General features: G+C 39.0%; 2 protein-coding genes across 2 annotated transcripts in view; both read right to left on the bottom strand.

The window, feature by feature from the left end:
* Positions 1-24,281, bottom strand: part of LOC145981061 (TNF receptor-associated factor 4-like) — a 203,373-nt gene that overhangs the window by 94,456 nt on the left and 84,636 nt on the right. The gene's annotated exons all lie outside the window — the stretch shown is intronic.
* LOC145981062 (TNF receptor-associated factor 4-like) lies at positions 1,778-20,349 on the bottom strand. Its single transcript, XM_083114179.1, has 2 exons — positions 20,234-20,349; positions 1,778-4,322 (listed from the first exon to the last, which is right to left on the bottom strand). Exon 2 carries the CDS (start codon positions 4,128-4,130, stop codon positions 2,670-2,672), a length of 1,461 nt encoding a protein of 486 aa, XP_082970305.1. The 5' UTR covers positions 4,131-4,322; positions 20,234-20,349; the 3' UTR covers positions 1,778-2,669.

Below are 24,281 nucleotides of genomic sequence, written 5' to 3'. Positions count from 1 at the left end.
TGGAAGTTTGGGGGAAAAAAAAAACACGTGAAACTCTACAGAGGTGCGGTAATCTATAACCGCAGCCATTAGAAAACTTTTACATTTTTGGTTGGGCACCACGCACCCTGGCGAGGTTATAGGGGCCAGGCATCCTAAAAAACAACAATTATTATTTGTTTGTTTGTTTGTGTTACAATACATAAACGCGCGCACGTATGTGTGTGGCACATCGTTCCCTCCCCGAGAGAGAGGTTTACGTAGGTCGCAATATATAAACATTTGGTCCCGGACTTGGAAAATTACGATAAAATACACTCATCTTTCAAAAATAAGAGGATGAGAGGAGAGGTTTACGAAGGTCACGATATATATAAACATTTGGCTCCGGACTTGGAAAATTACGATAAGGTGCACTCATTTTTCAAAAATGAGAAGATGAGAAGATGAGAGGAGAGGTTTACGTAGGTCGCAATATATAAACATTTGGTCCCGGACTTGGAAAATTACGATAAAATACACTCATCTTTCAAAAATAAGAGAATAAGAGAATAAGAAAATGAGAAGATGAGAGCGCGCGCGTGTGTATATGCCACATCGTTCCCCCCGAGAGAGAGGTTTACGAAGGTCACTATATATAAACATTTGGCCCCCGTTGATTCCAGCACTCCAACTTCATCTCTAATGTTGACGACAATATTCTAAAGGTAGAGAGAATGAGAGAATGAGAGAATGAGAGGATGAGAGAATAAGAGGATGAGAAGAGAGGTTTACGAAGATCACGATATATAAACATTTGGTCCCAAACTTGGAAAATTACGATAAAGTGCACTCATCCTTCAAAAAATAAGAGAATGAGAGAATGAGAGAATGAGAAAAAAGGTTTACGTAGGTCGTGATATATAAACATTTGGTCCCAGACTTGGAAAATTACGATAAGATGCACTCATCTTTCAAAAAATAAGAAAATAAGAAAATAAAAAAATGAGAGGATAAGAGAAAGATGGGAGGATGAGAGGAGGATGAGAGGAAGATGAGAGAATAAAAAGAGAATGAGAAAGATGAGAAGGATGAGGAGATGAGAGCTCATCTTTCACTCATCACTGCCTTTTTGCGCCCGTGAAACGTCGTCAGCGTAATAAATGAGGCACGGAACAGGGAGAGAAAGTGAGTTTTTCAACTTTTTGTGGTCGTTTGGTCAAAAAATCAGAGTTGGTCTCAGATGCACAAATTTATACTACTCGTTTCATTTGTGAAATCATCAAATTACACATTACTTTGCTCCTCGAGCTGCAGGAAGTTAACAAATGTAACATTAACTGATAAATTTTCATAAACATGATTTTGTTTGGAGGGGGGTCAATTGCCAAATATTGTCCCCGTCAAGTTACGCCTATGGTGACGAGTAACGTCATTCTAAAGAAAATTACGCAGGAAGTCAGTGTAGGAGACAAATTAAGCCTGCTCCCTGAAGAAATGCTAGATTTCAATCAACTTAACCACTGCTTTCAAATCTACGTCTGAAATGAATTTGTATTCAGTGCTCATGATCTTCTGCATACCTTTGAGCCCAAATATATATATATATATATATATATATATATATATATATATATATATATATATATATATATATATATATATATAATAGTCATCAGACTCTTTGAAGGCCATAACGTACGTTCGGCAGGTATGCTTACATTCCAGGCGTGTTATTCTTATGGAGAAAATAAAAAGGCGTGTGGCAGGCACGGCCGGAAAATATCGCTCGGATCCCAAACTTCGCTTTTATCCCATTTGCATCCACACTTTGCTTTTTTCCCATTTGCACCCACACTTTGCTTTACCCCCCTCCAAATGCAAATTTTGTTCGAGACAAAAGGGACATTCACAAAGAATACCCATGCTCAGTCCGGGATTCGAAACCGCGACCACTGTCGTCATAATAGATAAAACATAATATATGCTTTCATGTATTGACTATGGCGACTACAATCTAAAATCCTATCTTCGTTACCATGTCTTACTCCTATGGTCACTGGCGTACGAAGGATGTCTCTCGGGGCTACAGCTCTTCCTGAAATTTTGAGAAATCCAAAATTTTCAAATAACAGCAGTAAATACCTTGGGAAAACCTAAAGTGGTAAATGCAAACTGCTGTTAACTGACCACCCTTTACCATTCTTGTCTTTGAACAACTTTTAAAACAAAGGTTAGAAACGACCATTACGAAATATTTTGTTCTGTATCTCCCCTCCTTTCCTCAGAATGTAGCTATGTAACATCATCCTTTACAATTCCAGCCGCCTTCGAAAATAAATCCTGTGTACGTTAGAGCCTATAGGAGTTGATGTAACAGGTTAATGTAGATATCAAACTGAGTGTAACAAATGAGAAATAAATTTGCATTCCTTCATGTATAAACAATTTTCAGAAATACAAAAGCATGGTTTGGTTGTAGCATTTATTTAATTGTATTAAATCTCTTGTACTTCAAATAGCTCAAAATTTCCCATGAATATTAATGAACTGAATTTGCTCAACTTTCTTGTATATTAGAAACCAACATGAATTTTTCTTTAAATTATGTGTTAAATCATACAAAAATATTTCCTAACACAGAGAACTATATCTAGAATCACAAACTACAGTATCGTCCTGCTCATACTTCATATTTTTCAGCATTAATATCATTCTTCCACAGATATTTCCAGAAAAATGGCATTGTCTACAATGTAACTTCCGCTATTGAGTTTTTCGTGAGAGACAAAATTAGGAATACCCCATCCCCCCACATTACATTTTTTGTCCTTGGGTTTAATAAAGGTCTTAGCATCAAATCCGCGAAAACTTTTAACAATGTCCTTACCTTTCGCTTCTTCGTCAACTAATCTAAACTTTACAAGTTTCGTGAAAGGCCATTCTAAAATAGAATCATACTCTCCTGCCATTACTTGAATGTAAACTCCTAAATGGCCCTTGTTATTAGAACCATCACCATCAGGGAACAACATCATTCTTAATTTGTACCCGTGCTTACTGCTGTAAAAGGATGGACTATAAATCCTGGTAATTCCATCATTCTGAGCTTCTTCTATCTTCTCACCTATGTCTTCCACTTTCCACAAGAAGCTCCCATGTCTTAATCTATATATCTCCCTCTGCATTTCTTCATTTCTTTTCTTCTCACCCTCCAATTTCAATTCAAGATTTTCGACTTTGTCTTTTAATAAGTTCACGTGATGCTGCACCTCTTGCTTCATGTGTTGCATCATCCGTGCAGGAAAACCTTCATAGCTGCACTGCATCTCCTTGTAAGCACAGACAGCAAAGAGCTCCTGGCATTCTTCATCCAAATGTCTTTCCACGTATTCTCTTGCTACTTCAGCACCACAACTCTCAGGACAAGGAATTGGGAACTTCTGGCATTCTGCGTGGTGATCCTCTGAAAACTGTGCCTCGACTTCTTTCTCACAATAACCACATTCTACCATTCTCTTCGGGCATTCTTGTAAGTGGTCACCAATCTTCTTCCTGGGTAACTTGATTCCGCAGCTTCTCTCACAAGGGACAGGGACATCTTCACAGGTTTCGAAATGTTCCGGTAAAAGGTCTGCCATTGAACTAGCGTCGCAAAACACGCACTGGATTATGCGTTTCGCGCACCTTTCCTTCAAATGAAATTCCATGTACTCTTCGTGGACCATCTTTCCACACTTATCGCACAAGCACTTAGACCCGTCACACTTCTTGGCATGATCATTGATGTTGCTTTTCTTCACCTCCTGGCCACAGTAGTAGCAGGTTATTAGTGATTTGGAACAGTTCTCGGCCATGTGTTTGGACAAATTAGAGCGCTCCGTTTGTACACCGCACTTCAGTTCACATTCCACAACCTGTTGTGAACACTGAACCTTGTGATCCTCGACGTCTTCTTGTGAAAATGTCTCCTTACACAGATCACATAGGACTTTTCGTTTCCTGCAGCTCTCCTTCACGTGTTGACTCATCATTTCACGTTGAAGTTCAAACCCACATCCATTTTCACATTCAACTTCTTCAACTCTGCAGATTAACTGATGATTTTCTAATTCTTCTTCCTCCACCTCTTTACCACAAAAGGAACAGGTCTTGTAGACTGCTGTTGGCATTTTTATTAGCTACACTAACAGCCCGACGCAAAGCCTTATTTGCTTGTAAAGAAGTACTGAGAAAATCCCTATGTACGATCTTCACAGTATGACTGCTAGCTGGAAATAAGTCTATCTAACGTTCACTTTGTCTAATCTCTTGGGATGACTCGTGGTATAACCCTGGGCAAGATATGTAAAGAAGTAGTTGATCTGAAATGAAAGAAATAGAAAATATATTTCGAAGCTCTTTCAAAGCCCTCAGAACGACAATAAAATACGTAATACCACTACAGTGACAAAAATGTACACACAGTAGTACTGTAATTTGTAAGAAATATTGATTGATTGATTGATTGATTGATTGAGTTGGTGTTTTAAGTCCACTTTATGCACAGTAAGGCTAATTGGGACTGGATCTACAGTTTAAAGTGCATCCGAACCACTATGAGCTTCCACCGGGTGTCTAACCCTGGACCCCTTGATTTCAAGACGACGACACTACAACTGCGCCATCGGAGAGGCCCTTGTAATAAATACTTTAACCTTAAATTTGTTAATATATTCCGATGAAGTACAATATATGAAAACAGTAAATGTTCTGTTTGTCGATTAAATTAGCCCAGAGTTCGGATAGGCGTATTAAGAATTATGCTTCACATATTTGATATATAAAGTTATTATGCTCTGTATTTGACCGAAGTTCACACCAGTCCCACTTAGCTTATCTGTGCATAAAGTGGACGTGGAACAGCAACCACACATAAATGTACCCTTATCTGTGGAGCAACTCAACAAGAACAACAACCCAAATGCTTCTGCATATCATAAATATAATAGTAACACCGCTTCATTAAAATAAACATGTAAAGTAAATAAAAAAATTCTAAATGCATACATTTATTTGCTGAATGTACACTACTGTTTGTGGAAATTGCAACACCATGAAGGAATCATGTCAATGGAATTAAATTTATTCCATATATTTCTAATAATGGCATGTATAAATGATCGAAGTATCGAACCAATACAACAATATTACATTAAAAAAATATAATAGTACTACGTAGATTGTAAAGCCTCCGCAAGCTGCGTGGCATCGAATCCAACAGGTTTTGGATATTTTCCTGGTGACTTGCCTGAGAGGCTGCTTGATTGTGAGTCCAAAGTTCGTCGATATTGGCAGATGGAGGGCTTTGACGGACTAGTTACCTAGTGCGTACATCCCAAACATGTTCAAAAGCTTCCTCATCTGGCGACCTTGCAGACCAGGGAAGAAGCTGTATCTGTCGTGATGTTAAGGTGTGAACGCTGAGGCAACATGTGGACGGGCATTGTCATGCTGGAATATAGCGCCACGAGGGCGCTGAAGGAGAGGTATGACTTCTGTCTCTACTACTTGCCCGATGTAGCGGTTGCTGTTGAGAGTACCCTCAATTCTTACCAGGCGAAATCACGAATATACCCAATGACACCCCATATCATCACACCTGTTGTTAGGTTGGTATAACGCTGGACAATGCATACTGGAAGATACACTCACCACGATATCATATACTGCATATGCTGCCATCATTGTAGTCCAATTAAAACGGGACTAGTCCGAAAACAGTTGCCAATTCGCACGTCATCGTCTTCATTCACGAACCCATTGTTGCCTGTTAGCATTGCGCGCTACGACGCCAGAGGTCACAGTTTTGAATCCCGGCCTGTGCATGGGTGTTCCTTTTGAGTTTCCCTTCATCGATTTCAATCATCACTCCTCATCATCTTTGCGATTAGCCGTAGTGGCAGAAAAACGAAGTAAAATAAATTTAAAAAAAAACATATGCAAAAATACTATTGTAGCCTGAGACGTCAATTGTTCAAGGCAACCCGCCGCGAAGGAATGCGTGAAGTCGGTCATTTGCGAAGTAGACGCCGACGAACTTGGGAAGCAACAAAACCAAATTGTGGAAGCAGATCATGTTAAACCAGTTGCAGTGCTCCACCACTGTTGTTCTAATACTTATTGTGGTCCACTGCCAGATTTTCTCTTCAGTCCACTACTTTCAAACACAAATCGCTATCGTAGCTTTAAACCTCGTACGAGGAACAATGCCGTGATGCACAAATCACCTTCTCCCAGGTCTACCATTCGTCCCCATTCGAACGCTGCCGTTGGTATTGCATCGTTTGACGTTGACGAGATATAGTGACTCGTGGAGGAAAGTTTCACCACGATACACTACTTGTCTGGCCCTTGGTCTGGCTCCTCAACAGCCTTCTCTTCATGGGCCTAGAGTGACAGTTAAGAAGGTACTACTGTGCTCACACATGCGCAATCACTATGTAATTCTAATCATTTGCATGCATTACCCGGGTTTTCATTTCCTGTACGTTTTAAGCGTTTAGCATAATTCCTTCCTGGTGTTGGAATTTTCACAAACAGTAGTGTATTTACTACGAACAGGAATACCATTGTCTTGCGATGTTTTCATCTAAGTTTCTTTCTTTACCTGTTTATGTTAATGATTTTAAGAATGAATTATAATTAGAAAACATAGAGAGAATAACAGAATGCAATGCATTCTGAGCTTATCAAAAAAATTAGTATGCTCCAAAACTGTTCAATTGATGTCAAGATGTCAAATCTGAGGGAATAATGAACCAGCTGAGACCGCAAAATAATATTACAAGACAGGCCCGTATCCAGGATTTTTTTGAGGGGGGCCAAGCCCATATATATATATATATATATATATATATATATATATATATATATATATATAAAATGTCATGAAATATATGTCAATTATTAAATAATTAATTAAAATTCATTCATTTATTTATTTATATATATTTATAAACATATATAAACAAATTAATTTGCTACATTTATAAAGTAGCAAATTAATTCCTTTAACGGCTGGTTCAAAATATCAAGAAATTTGAAGATAGGTGAAATGTTTTTAATAAGTTTTAGATATTTTTTAATTATTGCTTTTTATTAAAAATGATAATTGCATTTTCATAATTGTATTGTATTATGTTTTTATAATGGTGTACATTTATTAATGGGCTCTAGAAAGGAAATATTTTCTTATCAGAGTTGTAGCTAGAGATTTCAGCGCCCAGGATGAGAATTACTTTCGCACCCCCTGCACCGAATTTGCACCACCCTACCTAGATGTAGCTGGCATACTTAGACATTGTAGAAATTGTATGTACTTACTCTTTTACATTGAATCCGATGAAAAGAAAACTTAGTATTCAAGAAATGTGGCTAATAAAAATTATAAAAGGACAGTCTGTTGTGCATCCCACATTGTGTGTGTGTTTTTGTTCACATCTGCAAAATCGATTGCAAATTAAAGATAACTAGGTGGAGGGACAAGAAATGAGAAACTTTAAGAAGACATTAGTTTCCTATTAAATTAACATGTAAGTGCTATATTTCATTCCCAGCAAAAGGAGGTGGGAAATGGGAGGAGAAATAACAGGTCGGTCTAATTTCTATGTTCCAGGGGCTTAGGGTGACAATGACAACTATGACAATTAGTTTTGTCACCTACTTTTTTATTATTCTATATCCTAGGTTTTCATTATTTTATATTTTTCTGTAACTTCGTATCCTCTTGAAGCTTGGGTAGAAAAACACCACGTTTCTGAACCTTTTGTGTTTCTCTGCTTTTGTCGATTTTTCCCCCATTCGGTCAGAGGAGCTGGGAACTAACAATGTGCTGTGATAAATCTTTCACTGTTTGAGCGACTTTTGTGCAGTTGGTGACGGGAAGTTCCACTTGGGAGGCCAATTAGTGGAGGAACATGTTACATACCGGATGAGGGTCCGATCCGGTCACATGTACCCTGGAATCGAACCGTTAGCTTGGCATCTAGAAAGGGGACTTCGGTCTCTGGACTAAGGTAAAGTTTCCCAGTGAGATTTGGCAACAGATCTTCACGGGAAATGCCGGGTCAGACAACCACCTTCGCAGCTACGGTTCCATTTCTTTATAGCCCAATTTGATATAATTTTAAAATCTTATCTATGCCTGTAGAAGTATGTTTTTACTACCCCATGCTGTTACCAGCCATAGAGAGAGAGAGAGAGAGAGAGATGTATGCAACATTCACACACAGGCTGACATCATTATTTGTTATTCCTTCTTTGTGTTTATGATGTTATTCTTCTTAGTAAAGTATGTTTGAAGTCCAAACTAATTGCTTATCTTTGTTGTTATAACACAAACTCTTACCCTCGAAAAATTTTACTGAGGGAAAATTTTTAATAAAACAAGATCGTTGGTGGGAAGGTGCGAGATCCCTGAATATGACCACTAACGGTATGAAATTTCAGTGACATGACACTTTTGCAAAAGAATTTAGATTCTCTAATAAAGTGGTGTGAATTATGGAACTTAAAACTCAACCCTCAAAAATTTATCATGATGACCTTCTCGTTAAAGAAAAACACATTTAATACTAAATATTTCATAAAAAATAATTGTGTTCAAAGAGTTGCCGCACAAAAGGACCTGGGCGTCATATTTGACGAGAAACTTTCCTTTTCTGAGCACATCTCTGCAGTCACAAAGGGTTCAATGCGTATGCTGGGTCTTCTCTATCGTTTCACCGAAATAAACAACTTGACTGCCCTCAGCACCTTTTACAAATCTTTTGTGTCACCTAAAATTGAATACAGTTCTCCGATCTGGTCTATGGCATACCCCTCAAATTCAGATAGACTAAATTCCGTCCTAAATTTCTTCCTGGCTATTGTTCGACACCGAATTCCGTTTACAAAGCACTTGCAAAAGTCCATCCTCCTGCAAATGTTAAATATCCAAACTCCTCAAGAGAGGCATAGACTGGCTGGCCATATATTTCTACATAAAATTTTGAATGACAACATCAGAAGTGACCGCCATCTTCAGGACATTCACTTTCGTGTGCCTGCCCGCTCAACAAGAAGCACTCAACTTTTTGCTTCTCAGAAGCCGAGATTGTGCCTCATCCAGCGCTCTCTGTTCCATACACTGCCCAGCGAATATAATAATCTTGGAAACCAAATAGACAATTTTGAAAATCTGGACCGTTTTAGAAGAAAGTTAACTAAAAGTATGTAAGTCTCTTAACCTCATGTAATTTATCTATGTTATTATTTTTGTTGTTATATGTTATTATTTCTGTCCTTTTGTTCTATAAATTCGTTCCAATGTAAAATGGCTAACGCTGTATTTGGAATCTTCTATTAAATAAATACAATAAATAAATAAATTGCAACATATTCCAAAAATATGAAATGGCTATCTCTCATTCACTGGAACAGTGTGTCAAAATGTTGGATGGCCTGGTTGATAGATTGGATGTTGATATCCTGATAATACCTAGGCCTGCTATACGTCCCAGATTTTCCGGGACAATCCCGGAATGATATAATTTAGCCTGGTGTCCCGAATAGTTTCTTTGGTATGCACAAATGTCCTGGAATCGGGTGGGAAAGATGAAATGATTAGCACTATACTTTCCACAACATTATTTATATTTAAATGCATAATACTAAAATACTCATTTTACTAAACAATCTAACTGTACATTGGACCGCTCCCTCTTGATAATACAAGAGTTATCGAGTTACAAGAAGATGCTAAAAGCACTAAGTTGGTGACCAAGGCAGTTTATTAAGATATAAAAACACTTAACAAGTAACGTTTGAACCCTGTATCAGGGTCTTCCTCAGACGAAGTCCAAGATAAGGACTGTCAACATGATTTGTCGTTGTGTGGCTACTCATCCTGCTATGTGTATGTAATCTTTCTGGGTGTGTATTTCATCTTTTTAGTTTAGTTCTTCGTCTGAGGAAGACGAATATGGATACAAGGCTTAATTATATTACAAGAAGATGCTGCAAAGACATTTGACTTCACGATAGTGCCGCAGTCTGCTAGCAGCACTGAATTTCAGTTCCAAATCTCCTCCATTGCATAGTAATCTGTTTACTGTAAACAGTCAGTGCTTGGGTGCCTGCACTGTCCAGTCCGCAGTTCTCAAACAAAGTTTCTATATTGTGAGATACAAGCTTAGTTCATTATGGCACCGAGAAGGAATTGCAAGATTAATGATATATTTCGAAGTAGATTTCTGTTTCTTTTTAAGAAGTGTAAAGAATAGATAATGGATATGTACATACACATACACATTCTGCAGCCGACAGAAGCGAAGAGGGAGGCCGTTCCGCTAACCTGAGGAGGCAGCAAGGGAGAAGAGGGCGCCAATGCAAGGAAAGAGCGGGGAAGGATTTTGGCCCTGTTGCCGTTCAGACTACCGGATCAGCCAGTGTTGTCACATCGGATTGACAGAAAAGAGCTAAATCCTACCTAAAATAGGAATAACATTTCTGTGAAACAACTAGAGGTAGACTGCAGAGCCAAGGCTGGATTGAACTACAACTGAGACCAGTTAGGTAATAGACGAAAATATCGTTCCTTGGTGTGATTCGTGATTTGGACAAACCTTGCTCCAAAATACTAAGTTGGCAACAGTAGTACGTACAACTGGGCTGCCCTTCCACAAAGGAGCGGAGTTTTGTCGTCTGCTCGGTGCTCACCACACAAACGTCAAACTCACCCGAGAAAAGTGTGTTTCTTTTTCTTCCCCTTCGCAGCTCATTGCAAAGAAACAGAGACAGATGAAGAATTGACAAGGGTCTACCACTATTCATTAGATTTTCGTGGTAACTGTCTCATGAGTGCTAGTTCTTTGTAGGAGTGTTTGTGGCTAAATCACTGTGCTGATTGCAAAATAAGAACGAAATGAACAAATATCTAGCTCGAAGACATTTTTTCTTTTATCGGGGGGGGGGGGGTGATAAAGTCTAGCAGGCATAATTGTCGTACTGATAGCCGGTAACACTTTTGAAAAAGTCACGGCACGCCACTGGTCTTCACAGATCTTGTTCAGATGATCACCGTATGTAGTGTTTAGAACGTCGCACTTCAAGTATGGGCCATGATTGTTTCTGAGATGTGAACAATAAGTCCCCCTTCCCACAAAGAAACAGGGATCATCAACCAAGTCCACGCAGAATGAATTTTAAATCTAATGTCACTCAGAAAGTAAGTGTACTGAGTACTGAGAGTTATGGCACAGACCGTTACGGTCGGTCTATCTAAACTTCTCCACTTTAGGTTCCGAGTCCTGGTATGTTCGTGTTGTCATCATCATCCATCCTCATAGTTGCGATTAATTACAAAAGTGACATAAGTGCAAAGCAAAATAAGAAGAAATACAAATAATTACAAGATTACGGCACTATCAGAAATATTTTTGAAAAAAAAAATGTGAACACTTGATTCATATTCAAACAGACAACTTGCTAGCGAAAGTTGCCAATGGACGTGTAGTCAGACCTTCGGTTCTAAAGTTGTGCTATTCAGGAAAGTTTGCTGGAGGCTCTTCAAGGGTCCTATCACTTCAGGAACGCCTCTCTGTGCGCAGCATTGCCAACATATGTGAAACTTTTTCTTTATTCGATTTCTTATTCAAGGGCGCGTCAAGTATCTGAAGGCTCAGCGAGCAATATCATTGTGTGCGATGTTGCCACATTCCATGTGAATTAACACTGATAATGGATTTTAAAAACAGATGCAAAGAGCTTCAAAACAATACCAAGATCGTATTTGTAGAACTGTTCAATCCAAACAAAAAGTTGATTCATATAATTGATCAGAGCGGTTTTTTACCAATTTTGAAAATCTAAAAATTAATTGTATTTAAAACCTTTCTGCCTGCACCATTTTAAAATTTTACTACTATCGGACCACCCGTTCTTTTATTTATAGAATTTCAAAGAGAACGATCGTTTGCAAAACTAAAAGAACCCGCACTTTTTTTTGTTCTCACGACAATAACAAATAGAAGTCATACTCGAAAAAAAATTGATTAGCAAGCATAGATTAACGCAGAATTGAAAAAGCTAAAATTTGATGTAACCCATTTTTACGTAGGCGTACTGGTTAATTTTCAAATGGAGTTCAAAATTAAGGATCTATAATTTTTAATCCGACAGTAATAATACACATGCAGGCACGTATCTAGAAACATATTTCGGGGGGGTCTGTCTGAACCAAGTGTTTCATAATCATAATATTTGTGTAAATTAATTTAATTATATTAAATTAATTAAATATGCTTATTAATTAATATTGTATTTTATTACATGTGTAGGTAAAAAGACGGTATAAAAATAAATCAGCACTTTTTCATTATCTAGCTTACATGTAGTTTATAATAATAATAATAATAATCCGTTGCGCAACAGCCCATGAAGGGCCTAGGCATACCTACCGACTGCCGGTCTCCCTCCCACACTTTCTATCGTCACCTCTAAGCGTGGAGATCTTCAACCAGTATTGGAATAGTCGGGGGGTCAGCCCGACGTATCCCCAGCCGTATCCCGCAGCGAACGATCTTAAGACGAGTGAACGCCGGCTACGGAGGAGGAGTTTAGATAGCCAAAATTAAGGAAATTGATGTAAAATACATAAAGAATTGAATATTTATTGAATAATAAAAAGAATGTTAGATCCAGTTGACATAGTAGGGTGCATAAATCTTCTTTGGTTCTGTCATTCAAAATTATAATCCTTGCTTTCCAATAGGTTCGCCGGAAATAGCAAATCGACTAAACAACAAATGTTAAGAAATAATATTTTCAACATTTAATTATAGTGCTTGGTAAACCTTCCTGGCGGAGTCCGAACTCTCCCCCCGCCCAATACTCCCTTTTCCTAAAAAGAAGACCATCAATGGTAGGAAAAGATGGCAAAATGAGGGCTGACGTAACTTCTCCCTTTGGAAAATTCTGGGTTCGCCACTGTCCGCACCAGACTTGTTTCTAGTTTACTCTCTTTTGCGAGTAAATCGACGTTGGTCCAAACGGCAAGATAATAATTTTAGCGACACCATAAGAAAATCACTTTCGCAACGGCTAAGCCACAGAGAATCTGGGACTTTCAACGCCGTCATACTGATATTATAATATAAACAGCAACCCCTCCCCATGCACTTTCATTATTGCCAAATCTAAAACACATTTTGGTACAGGCCAAAGAATTTCGCATTCGACAATCGACTTGAGTACTTCCCTACTCTGGCGACAAAGCTGTTCTGGGATGGCGAAGCGACCTCCAACTTGACCCATCTACTGCCTGAGGCTTGTTCCAGGCATGCCATTCCATTGGTAGCCACGAAAGGTCACAGTGGCGTGCCCAGGATGGGTTGGTGGGGATCATAACACCCCCTCTGGCCCAGTATTCATAAAAATAGAACATTAAAGACAGGAAAAGGTGGCAAAATGAGGACTCACTAATAAAAACAATATACATAACCCCTCCCTTTCATAATAATATTGTGATATACTGTAATACTTAAATTCTGTTACAGAAACAGCCCTATAAGAGGGGCAATAATTTCAGGTCCCATGCTTAACCTCCCCAACATATGAATATAAATATATATTCATAAATAAATATGTATAATATAAACATATAAAGCATAATAGCGTTCGTTCGAGCTGAGTTCACTGTGTAATTGAGATACGTACAATGAATAAAAACACTGGCATATCTCAAGGTTAGTCTTTATTAGCAGTTCGTTGAAATAATCTGTAATGAAGTTTGTATCATAATAAATTAGAGTAATTGATTAGTATTTTTCCATTATTCAAAATCTTGTCTTTGCATTTACAGTACCTTCCTCAATATCCAGATTTGGATAAAGAACTCCACAATATATAATTTATATTCTAACATCACCAAAAATAATAGACTCTTCCTGATGGATTTTGAAATAAAAAGTGCTTCAAAGGAAAACCGCACGGACTTGGTGATGAACTGTTGTGTAATGCTGTTGCTATTTGGGGTCCAGATTAGAGTCCTGACGAGGGTATGGGTAATAGTAACTTCCATAAAATCAATGATGCCCCTGTATTTGTACACTCGTGTTCAGAAAAAGTGTCACATACTTCAACTGTCCATATTTTCAACGTAACGTTTTCTAGAAGGTATTATAACTTTTACATAACTTATTTTAAGTACTCTAGATAATTGTAAATAAGCGTCTAATATAATGTTACAAAGGACATATAATCCTAAATTTAAATACAATAAATAACTTAAATAGTGTTTTAACTAATTGAATCCAGGGTCTTGTAATTGTTTCTTTGATAAGAATTGGCAGATATAATGCGATTGTTAGCTATTTTTTTCTATCTCACTGGCAGACAAGTTTAAATATCTTTTTGTACTAACATTTCATACTTCTTTCAATGCATGAAATTTTATATGTTCTGTGATATAATCAGGCCCGTACCTAAAAGGGAAGGGGGGGGGCAATGCCATTCCCTCCTTGAACTAAATATTTTTAACATGAACCTATAAGAACCTACGAAAATAACTGACGATTTGTAAGATTTGGAAGATTTTTTTCTCCTTCCATAAATTAATTGGTTATTTGTGAAGAGTGGTAGACTCCAGAACTCTGCAATATTTGGTTATTTTAGTTACATCACCATTGATGAGGGCTGCAGGTGGCGGCGATTGGTTTCCAAGACTTGGGGACAAGGACAATTTACTTTTCCTTGGGACATAAGGTTGAGCATAGTGGCCACATAAGTTAGCATTATATTGTTCAGAACTGAGGTAATGTAAGATCATGGCTCGACAGAGTGCGCATCGCATTGTTCACTATTTACCGTTGTTTCGAATAACGCTAGAGGTACAAAAACATTATCAGAGGAGATGGAAATTACTCTAGGTCCACTTTATGCACAGAAAGAGCAATCGGGACTAAACCACTATGTCCGTCCACTGGATATCGAACGAATCGGAAATTACGTCAGCAGCTGATAGTTTTGAACAAGGCCATTATATAGAACTATACATGTTACATTGTAGTATTCTCCATGTGGGAAAGGAATATATATTTGTGAAGCAATTTAACAATGGAGGAATTTAACAGTAAAACAATTACTGTTCTGTCACTGTCAGTGCGGCCAACCTCCGTGGCAGAGTGGTTAGTACAGCACAACTCAAGTCTTGTACGCAGCGCCAGTTCGGTTTCTTTGACACAACCCCAGAGGAAGCCGACCAGACGCGTATCTGGTATCGAGCCAGCACCTGTTTTTCTGAGAAGAGCTCTTGTCTAAATTGTACCTGCAGTGTTTAGGCATTGCAACGTCGTACTACCAAGGTCTTTATATTGTATAAGAAAATAGCACAACCCAATGACACAACCTAGAAAAGATGACCAACCGCAACCTCACGTTCAGAAATCTCTAAAGGAACTGAATTAGCAACATCTCATTCAGATCACGTAAAATTGACAAGTACTATCATTTCTTGAACGGACACTATTGGTAGGAATGGACTCACGTGGACTTGACACGTGTTTCTTAGAGGGAAAACTGATCATTCAGAACTTTCTTTGAAGTAAAGTGAGGTTCCAAAGCGGACGACCACTACAGCAGCGATAGACAAAGCTTAGCATTAAGAGACTATAGTGCGGTGGCAAAAGTGGCAAGAAGGGGGCGGAGACAACTGCCCCAACGCCCCCTAATCTCCGCCACTGTAATCTGGGATCCAGGCTTTGAATTAATGATTTGATTTATTTTATTTCACTTCTTGTGCCACTTTTGGCTCATTTCCAAAGATGAGGATGGGTGATGATGTAATGAAATTGATGAATGGACACTCACAAACATCCATGCTCAGGCCGGGATTCGAACCCGGTACCCCTGGCGTCGTAGCACGATATGCTAACCACTCCGCCAAGGAGGATTCAGGGTTTGAATAGGCATGGGTGTTCTTTGTGAGTGTACCTTCATCAATTTCATCATCACTCATTCTCATCGTTGCGATTAGCCAAAAGAAGAGAAAAGCGACGCTAAATAACAAAAATCAAATTTCCCGTCAGTGGCAGCCTTCTGCTTTGGCTATTTTAAACAAATGAATACCATATCTTCGCGGAAAACACCTACTTCCTTTCACACACACAACAAAGCAAATGAGAACTGATTGACTCCTTCAAGCTTTCATGTAGAAAAGGAAGGGGTGGGTTGGCGTCTTTTATCCAAGTGTGAGTCACCCACAGTTTGCTTGCTCTGATTAAGGGAAATTTGGTACTTCCTTGAGACCCTCAAATCTCGCGAAAACCAGATTTCAGTCAGTTCAACATCAACAAAGGCTTACATTCTTGAATGTAGGGAAAGCCAAAGGCGAGTTAACAAATTTGAAGTAACAAAAAATGGCAGAATAGGTATTTTAGGCACAATTACTCAAAATAGGCATTTATTGGCACTATAAAAATACGTTTTCGGTCTAGAAACAAAATGAAACGAATTCTAAACATTAAAGCCTACGTTTTACTACAAAGGACTAAAAATGGCCAATAGGCAAAAATCCGCACTCTAATTTTACTACTAATAATAATACTTTACAAATCATAAAATTCAATTTGGATTAAAAATGCTTTGACGTTGTATACAAGTTCAGACTCATGATTCATGTATACCTGTACCGCACGGGTGCGTACATACACGATAGGAAATGTTGGTTTTCGAGGACTCGCAGCGTCCAAACGACGCTTCAACGAGCAAAATGTTACCACGAAAAGTCGTGACGTTTTGATGTACTCTACAAGCTCTGCTAGATTGTTGATGAACGGCGACACCCTGCGTGCATATGTGGGTGATGGTTGGTGTGTGCGAAAGGGTGGGGCTGCGTCCGCACTAGCGTATGCAAGATTTTTCTGACGGTCTGCAATTGTAAATGTAGGTAGTTTACATAGCTGCGATTTGGGGAATGGACGTTGCACACTATAAAATATATCGTAACTAAATACCAGTTTTAACATTAGTTTAAAAAGTTTTTCAAAGACAGACATGGTAATGGATGATATTCCTTGTGACGTCAGCTACGCAGAGCATAATGGGAAATCTGCCAAAACAGCATGGTCCGGCACTCAGTCCGGTAAACCATAGCAAGCGTGAAGCGAGGCAAATGCTGCGTGCATGAAAATGACCCGATTTATAACATTCTTAGTTGTATTATTATATATATTCAAATGAAGTTTCCGTTTGGTGCTAATGCGTTGCGTATGGGTGTGTGTGTGGGGGGGGTGTACGTGTGCGTGTGCCATTCTTTATGTATTAATTGTGAGAACATCACACCTTCATACAGTTCTTCGGTGGATGGCGTGATTTTTCCAATGCGGGGTGAAATATGAATCGTATTTGAAAGGCAAGTGCCGTGTTTACGGCTTGCGTTATATGACTTTTATGTTACTCTTTACATCCGCATGCTTTGCAACGCGTGTGGTTATTGTACGATCTCTAGTAATGTTCACAGAAAATCTGAAATACTGCTTATCAATCAACGTTGTTTGTGGCAAATAGCATCTTTTTAGATACTCTGGTCATTGTTACGAGTCTTAGCAAAATGTGAAAGACTACATTTGGCATATAATCGTTATATTTGTACCTTGAATCACTGCCTCAAAACCAAAAGCTGTGAGCTCAATATTTATCAAACGTGTTTCCAACACGCTCCGAAACGTTTGCCGGAATCATGGCGGCGGGTGTGTTTTCGCACAATGAATTGTGGGGGAAGTTGCTTGCTGAATATCATCCATTGGGTTCATTTTACAGCGGGTCTGCATTTACATCATTGGTTTTCCCGAGTTCATTTGAAAATGTTCATTCTCTCAAAATTTCGGAAGGGGCTCTAGCTCCATCAGCTCCCTACTGCGTACGCCAGAGTGTGTGTGTTATAACCGGTGTCATGTTAGTTTAAATATTACTTCATGTAATTTGTTGCCTCGTTTCAAGATTGATCGAGCAGCAAACGTCATGTGGCCTTGACCTTTGTAAGGCAACATTAAAGTTCTTCTGATCAATAACAACAAACCACGCAAGCTACAAGCCAAGTGACGTCATTACCAGGGCGAAAGTCGAAGTGATGACTATGGAACAGGGACGTACCCACAAAATTTTTGGGCTATATTCAAAGGATCAGTTCCATAAATAGTGTGTGTATAGTGAAGCCGCCGTTTCAGCCTGAGCGGGGACCGTCCCTATGGCAGAGACCCTCTGTTGCCGTGTTTACCTACGAAGGAACTCGCAGTCAAGCAAGCAACCAATTATACCCTGTCCCATCTATCTCTGGAGCCAGACCGCGCCTAGCGTCAAACGAAAAGCGGGGGGGGGGGATCTAGTGGCCAGGGCAAAAGCTTTAAACGCTGCTCGAAGGCTGGTAACTGCAGTCGCTCCTCCCCTTCCACGCAATCCCGTTCCTCTCACGGGTCCGTTGGTGGAGCCGTCTACTTGCGCAGACACTTGCTTTCGGTCGCCTGCTCCAGAGATTATAGGGACAGAGTGTAGTCCTACCGCTTGGGCTCCTCCCCGAAGCAGCCAGCAGGGAAACAGGATTTTGTCAAAATAACCGTTCTACGCTGTGAATGGACACCGATTGATGCGGCGACTCCACTGCGCATTAGATAAATACAATATCAAGAATAGAGCAGCAAAAGAAATAAACATTTCATACAATCTAGCGCAAAAAACCATACGCTTTCATTTTTGGGTCATGTAGACCGTTTCCAATAATTAATGAAAAATTTTACCTTTGCCACCATTTTCCAAGAAGGCGAATTTTCCCCAAACATTTGGATGGCGGATTTTTAATACCATACCATTCCGCAAAATCTAGTACAAAAACCATTTGTGTTGCAGATTATTTCCATGTTTGGCCATTTTTCCCCCGTTCGTTTCCTCCACTAAGAGCCCCACCCCCTCTCTCTAATGAAAGTATTGGCACTGTGCTTATAAAAATGTTATTGGTCGCTCCACATATAGTGCAACTATTTATTTAAGAATCACATCAATCATTATAATTTAAAATCAGTTATTAAGTGCTGTGTTATCAACTGCCTGTATACGAAAAATTGTATACTAAATCATAATATATTATAAATGACTAAATAATATAAAATAATTCCAAATGCACATTTGGAAAATGACATCTGAAAGTTATAAAAAGACACATTTATTAACTTAAACGTGTTCAACAAAATGTTATATATTTTTTTGTCTACTGTGCAAATAAATAGTTTGAGTTTTTAGTCTGAGCTTTTGTTTTAAGTCGTCCTTTTTATGTACAGAAAGGCTAGTCGGGACTGGACCTAAAGTTTAAAGTGGGATCCGAACCATTGTGTGCCTTCACTAGTGTTGCCGACGAGACGAGACTTTGGCCTGTCTTGTCACGTGGAAATGCTGTCTCATCTCGACAATGATCAATCTCGTCTCGTCTCGAATTTTTAAAAGCCTGTCCCGTCTCGTCCCGTGGACAACACTAGCCTCCACCGAGTATAGAACCCGAAACCCCTTGGTTATAAAGCGACGATATTACCACTACGCCATCGGTGCACAAAGATGCGCGTATATAGTCTGCCAATTTATAAGGCTAATTATAATACATGCAGCTGCTTTCACTAAACGTCATAAATATTATAGCATTATTATTTAAAATATTTTCTTGCCGAATCGGTGTCCCAGCGTGTTGAGGGTTCGAGTCCTGTCATGGGTGTTTCTTTGTGGAAATAACTTTATAAGGTTCATGTAGCCGCAAATCGTCTATAGAAGTGGGAAACTTTCATAAAATAGAAATAATACAATTGCAAAATATATAATTTAAATGCAGATTTCATTAATATAGATTTTGATTTTGTCTAACGTACAGTACAGTCATGCGCACTTTGGACTTGGATTTTAATTAAATGATCCTATTGAAAGTATATGTGGTAATGGTAAATGGTAAAAATGATAAATGACTGTACATATACTTAGGAAATGGAAAATTCGCAAAATGGTGTATGTGTGTGTGTGTGTGTTTATATATATATATATATATATATATATATAGGGTCCGACTGTACATTTACCATTTTAATATATTTACAATAGTAACAAAATATATCTAATGTAAAGCAAGATTGTGGTAATTGATAGACAACATAATGCCTTTGTAACCTAATAACACAATACTGTTAACTAGTCTTATTTTCTGAAAATCACATCAACTACCCACCTCCGTAATGCGTGTCGTTCTGGTCCCAATGTTAAATTGGCGTCGAAATTTACGCCCTCAGCTACCATACAATAAGATACGCCTCTTCCACAAAAGCAAGGTGTTCAGCGGTCCAACGCTGCATTGCTACAGAGAGTAACAGAAATGGCTTCCCTCGTGCTCTTACCTATAAAAGAAAACGCTCTGTTTCATCCCTACTGCGGGGCCGTATGGAAAAACAACCTTTAAAAGTGGTAGGTACGTAGATATATATATTGCCGGACCATGAATAATGTGATGTTTGGTAGGTCCACCTTTCTACAAAATTTCATTTTCTCTCTATAATAGTTATAGTGATATCAGTGGTCGATATTTCCCATAACGCCATCCTTCAGATTTGGTTTTGAGTACCCTGAATATAGCATGTTGTTATTGATCATTCTGCAGACATAGACATTATCCATCGTTACTTGTTATGTTGCCACGGTAGCAGACAAATGGTGTTTATTTCATGACGTAGTAGTTACTCGAATATTGATATGCCACAGCATGGTCATGCCAGAATGTCTATTGCTTGACTAAGTCGATTGTTTTTAATGATTTCTCAATTTGAGAGTTGGGAGGATAATTCTAGAGGCGTGCAAAACAGAAACTACACCAAAATGATTACAGAATACAACATTGAGATATTATGAAATAAATATTGAGCCAGTTGTTAGTTTAAGCTACGGAATGGTAGTGGTATTGAATGTGATTGCAGTGTAAAGATATTTGAAAGATGTGTGTGTGTCCCCTTCTCTCTCTCTCTCTCTCTCTCTCTCTCTCTGTGTGTGTGTGTGTAGCGTGTCCTGCATACAAACCCGACAGACTTTTATGGGCTGTAGAAGAAATCAAGGCAAACAACTTTTCGTTGAGATTTTACAGATACCGTGGAATTTTCAACTTCTGTAATATTGAAGAAGATTCTGCAGTGAAAATGGAGCTCATAACTTTTCAAAGAGATTTGTTATTGAAATTTCTCGCCTCAAGTGCAAGTGCAATTTGACCTTTGGTGTTGAAGGAAATGTATGTATCCTATTTTGAAGGAGTAGGTCACCGTATTGACAAAACACAGTCAGCACTTGGAACAAACGTGTTAGTAAAGCACGTGTCCTCACTATGTTCGCAATTTTCACCACAACTTTTCATGCGTACTTGGTGGTGATTAATGCAAATTGGGGAAAGCTTTTATGTTTGTTGCTACGAGTCCTTCATGATCCCTAATCATAACTAGAAGCATGAAACATGCCGTTCTTACTTATGTAAGCTGGTAAGAGCTGAGAAATTATTGCTCCTCCTGATGACGGATACCGTTTGAAGTTCTGTAAACTACATTGTGTGCAACTGCTTTACAAATAATAACCGGTTTGAGAAAGATGCATTTTGTGGAGTGTTCTGTGTCGTAGTGCTTCCAACATTGCAATTAATTAAGATTATTTTCTTACTTTTTGTTTGAAGTACACTTTATGCACAGATAGGCTAATCGAGACCATGCCTACTACAGTATTTCAAGTGGGACCAGAACATCTACGTGACTCCACATGGTATCGAAATAGGGACCTCTTGATTACAATGTAATCAAAAAAGACTATCTCAAAGATTAAAATCGAGAAAAGTTAATTGCAAAGTATAAAGCTTTTAAAAATAATTCCTATGAGGACAACATACGAATCACAGAAATGTGAAGGGAAGGCTTTGTGTCGTTGTCGTTAGTTTTAGATATCTCTGGACAAAATCACTTGCTCAACAATCAATGTGCTCTATACTTTTTTCCCCATTTGCGTCCACATGGCAAAGCAAACTAGTTCCAAAATTTCTCGTCGCATGTAACATCAGATAACTGCAATCGCGATTTGAATCTAAACTTGCGAGCTAACTGAAATGACAGGTAGCGATCCACGGTTTGGCGATCCCTGTCAGCCTTTGAGAGCCAAGGCCTGGAGAGTGGCTGTACTTTGATTGACGCTTGGTCACTGCAACGAGTCCCATCGCCGCTGTTTTATGGCTTTCGAGACGGAGCCCGCTGCATCTTCTCTTCAAATAGCAACATCCCAATTGTCATCACGATGCGATGCTGGTTCAACACCGACATTTTTGAGAGTGTGAGATGTTCAAAGATGAGAGCGCTAACTATTTGCTTACGTGGGAGTCCTGTACCTAACTATACGTGCCAATATATTCTTTATTTAATTTGGCCGTTTATCCAGACAATGTACATCGCCTCAGATGACAGGATGAAAATATAAAATATAATTTCTATTGTCATGTTTTTCCCCCCTCTAACTCTCTTGAATGCTTAGCGAAAGGGTATTAGCCTAACCATTGTGAATCCCAAAGCCGGATCTATATTTTTTTCTGTGAGGGGGACACAATATACTCCAAGCATGTAAAATGTAACATTGGAAATGTAATGTGAAGACTTTTCTAGATGTCAAAAACAACCAACAATACACATCGCCTCCACGACGGCATAACGGAAACGCCGTCACCTTCTCTTCAAGAGTCATTCGTTCGATACCTAGTGGAGGCACATAGTGGTTGGGTTCCCATTTTAAACTGCAGGTTCAATCGCGATTAGCCTAGTCTGTGCATAAAGTGGATTCACGCCGAGACAATTACAAGGGTTCTATTTTAGCACCAATTTGTGGTCACAAACTAATCGGAACTGTACCCTCAATATGGAATCCGAATCACTGTGCAATGTACCTCCACCAGTACGTTGTTTCTTTCTCTTAACAGTAATTGAGGACTAAAAGTGGTAAACGTTGTAAGTGCCAAAAGCGAAAGTGTTGGGAAATCGCATCGTTCCGCACATCAGCACGTAAGAACGTTCACGCTAGTGACCCCTTTCAAGCCCTTTGAACTAATTAGAGAGCTATCAGTCACTTTTCACGTTTACCACATTATCAAGCATGGCACATTTCACAGTTTAACGTGGAAAACGGTGTTTGAATTATTGTGGCACTCACAGCGTTTACCAATTTTAGTCTTCAATTAGATATAGTAATGAGCTTGAGAATTCAAGCTTAGGCGAAACTGTCTCAACAGTGCGTTCAGTTTGGCTCTAGGCCGAGATAGCGCGTGATTGCAGGACGGCGATGCATGACGCAGATGCCGACATTTTCTTCCCGTAACGCCCCTCTTATTTTTACGCACATATCCTTAGCACGAAGACAATTATTATAGCTATTTATATTGCATAACGAGTACTAACTGTGTTATAAGAGTTGTTCAAAGTGGTGGCCAACTGCATTCACTCATTCCCGGAATCTTTTGATGACATTTTGATTAACACGCTAAGTTCCTCTTCTGTAATTCTTGTACGTTCTGTTCTTATATTGTCTTTCAGTTCATCTACAGTGCGGGGATTTTCATATACTTTGTTTTAAAGGCAATTTATTATTTGTAGTGGACCCTAAAAAACAGAGAGAAATTACATTGGACCCTCAGACGAACATAATAAGCGAGCAACAACAATTGCGCCTGAAATGTGAGTTTCAGACAGTTGTGTCGCTTCGTAAGCTCTCCCGACGCCTAACTAAACCACGGAGCGCATACAGAGAGCCAGTTTGGGAAAATTTCTGTCCCCAGCCGGCCGAAACTTACGCTGGCATGGTTGCCACTGCGTCTGACTCTTATGTTTACCGCAGTCAGAAGAGAACCAAGAGAATCGATTGATTGATTGATTTAGTTTATTTTACTTCGCGTTTTGTGCCTCTTGGCTAATTTGCGAAGATGGGGATGAGTGATGAAATTGATGAATGGACATTCACAAACAAACAAGCCCGAGCGGGATTCGAACCCGGGAACCTTGGAGTCGCAGCGCGATGTGCTAACCACTCGGCCACAGAGTCCGGCCCAAGAGAATCGACTCCCGTGTTGTTTCAACAATGCTTCACGGGAGGTATAACAAAACGGATTTCAGTTTAAATGTGTAAACTAACTACTTATTAAGTTCACAAACGAGATGGTTTAATGCTGAATATTACTTCAATTAGAAGGAGCGAAGTTGAAGATAAAAGAGGAATGT

This window comes from Lepisma saccharinum, chromosome 28 (genome assembly GCF_977018435.1).
Source record: "Lepisma saccharinum chromosome 28, izLepSacc3.1, whole genome shotgun sequence".
Lineage (NCBI taxonomy): Eukaryota > Metazoa > Arthropoda > Insecta > Zygentoma > Lepismatidae > Lepisma > Lepisma saccharinum.
The sequence above is the reverse complement of the archived record's forward strand: the minus strand, read 5'-3'. Positions and strand labels throughout refer to the sequence as shown.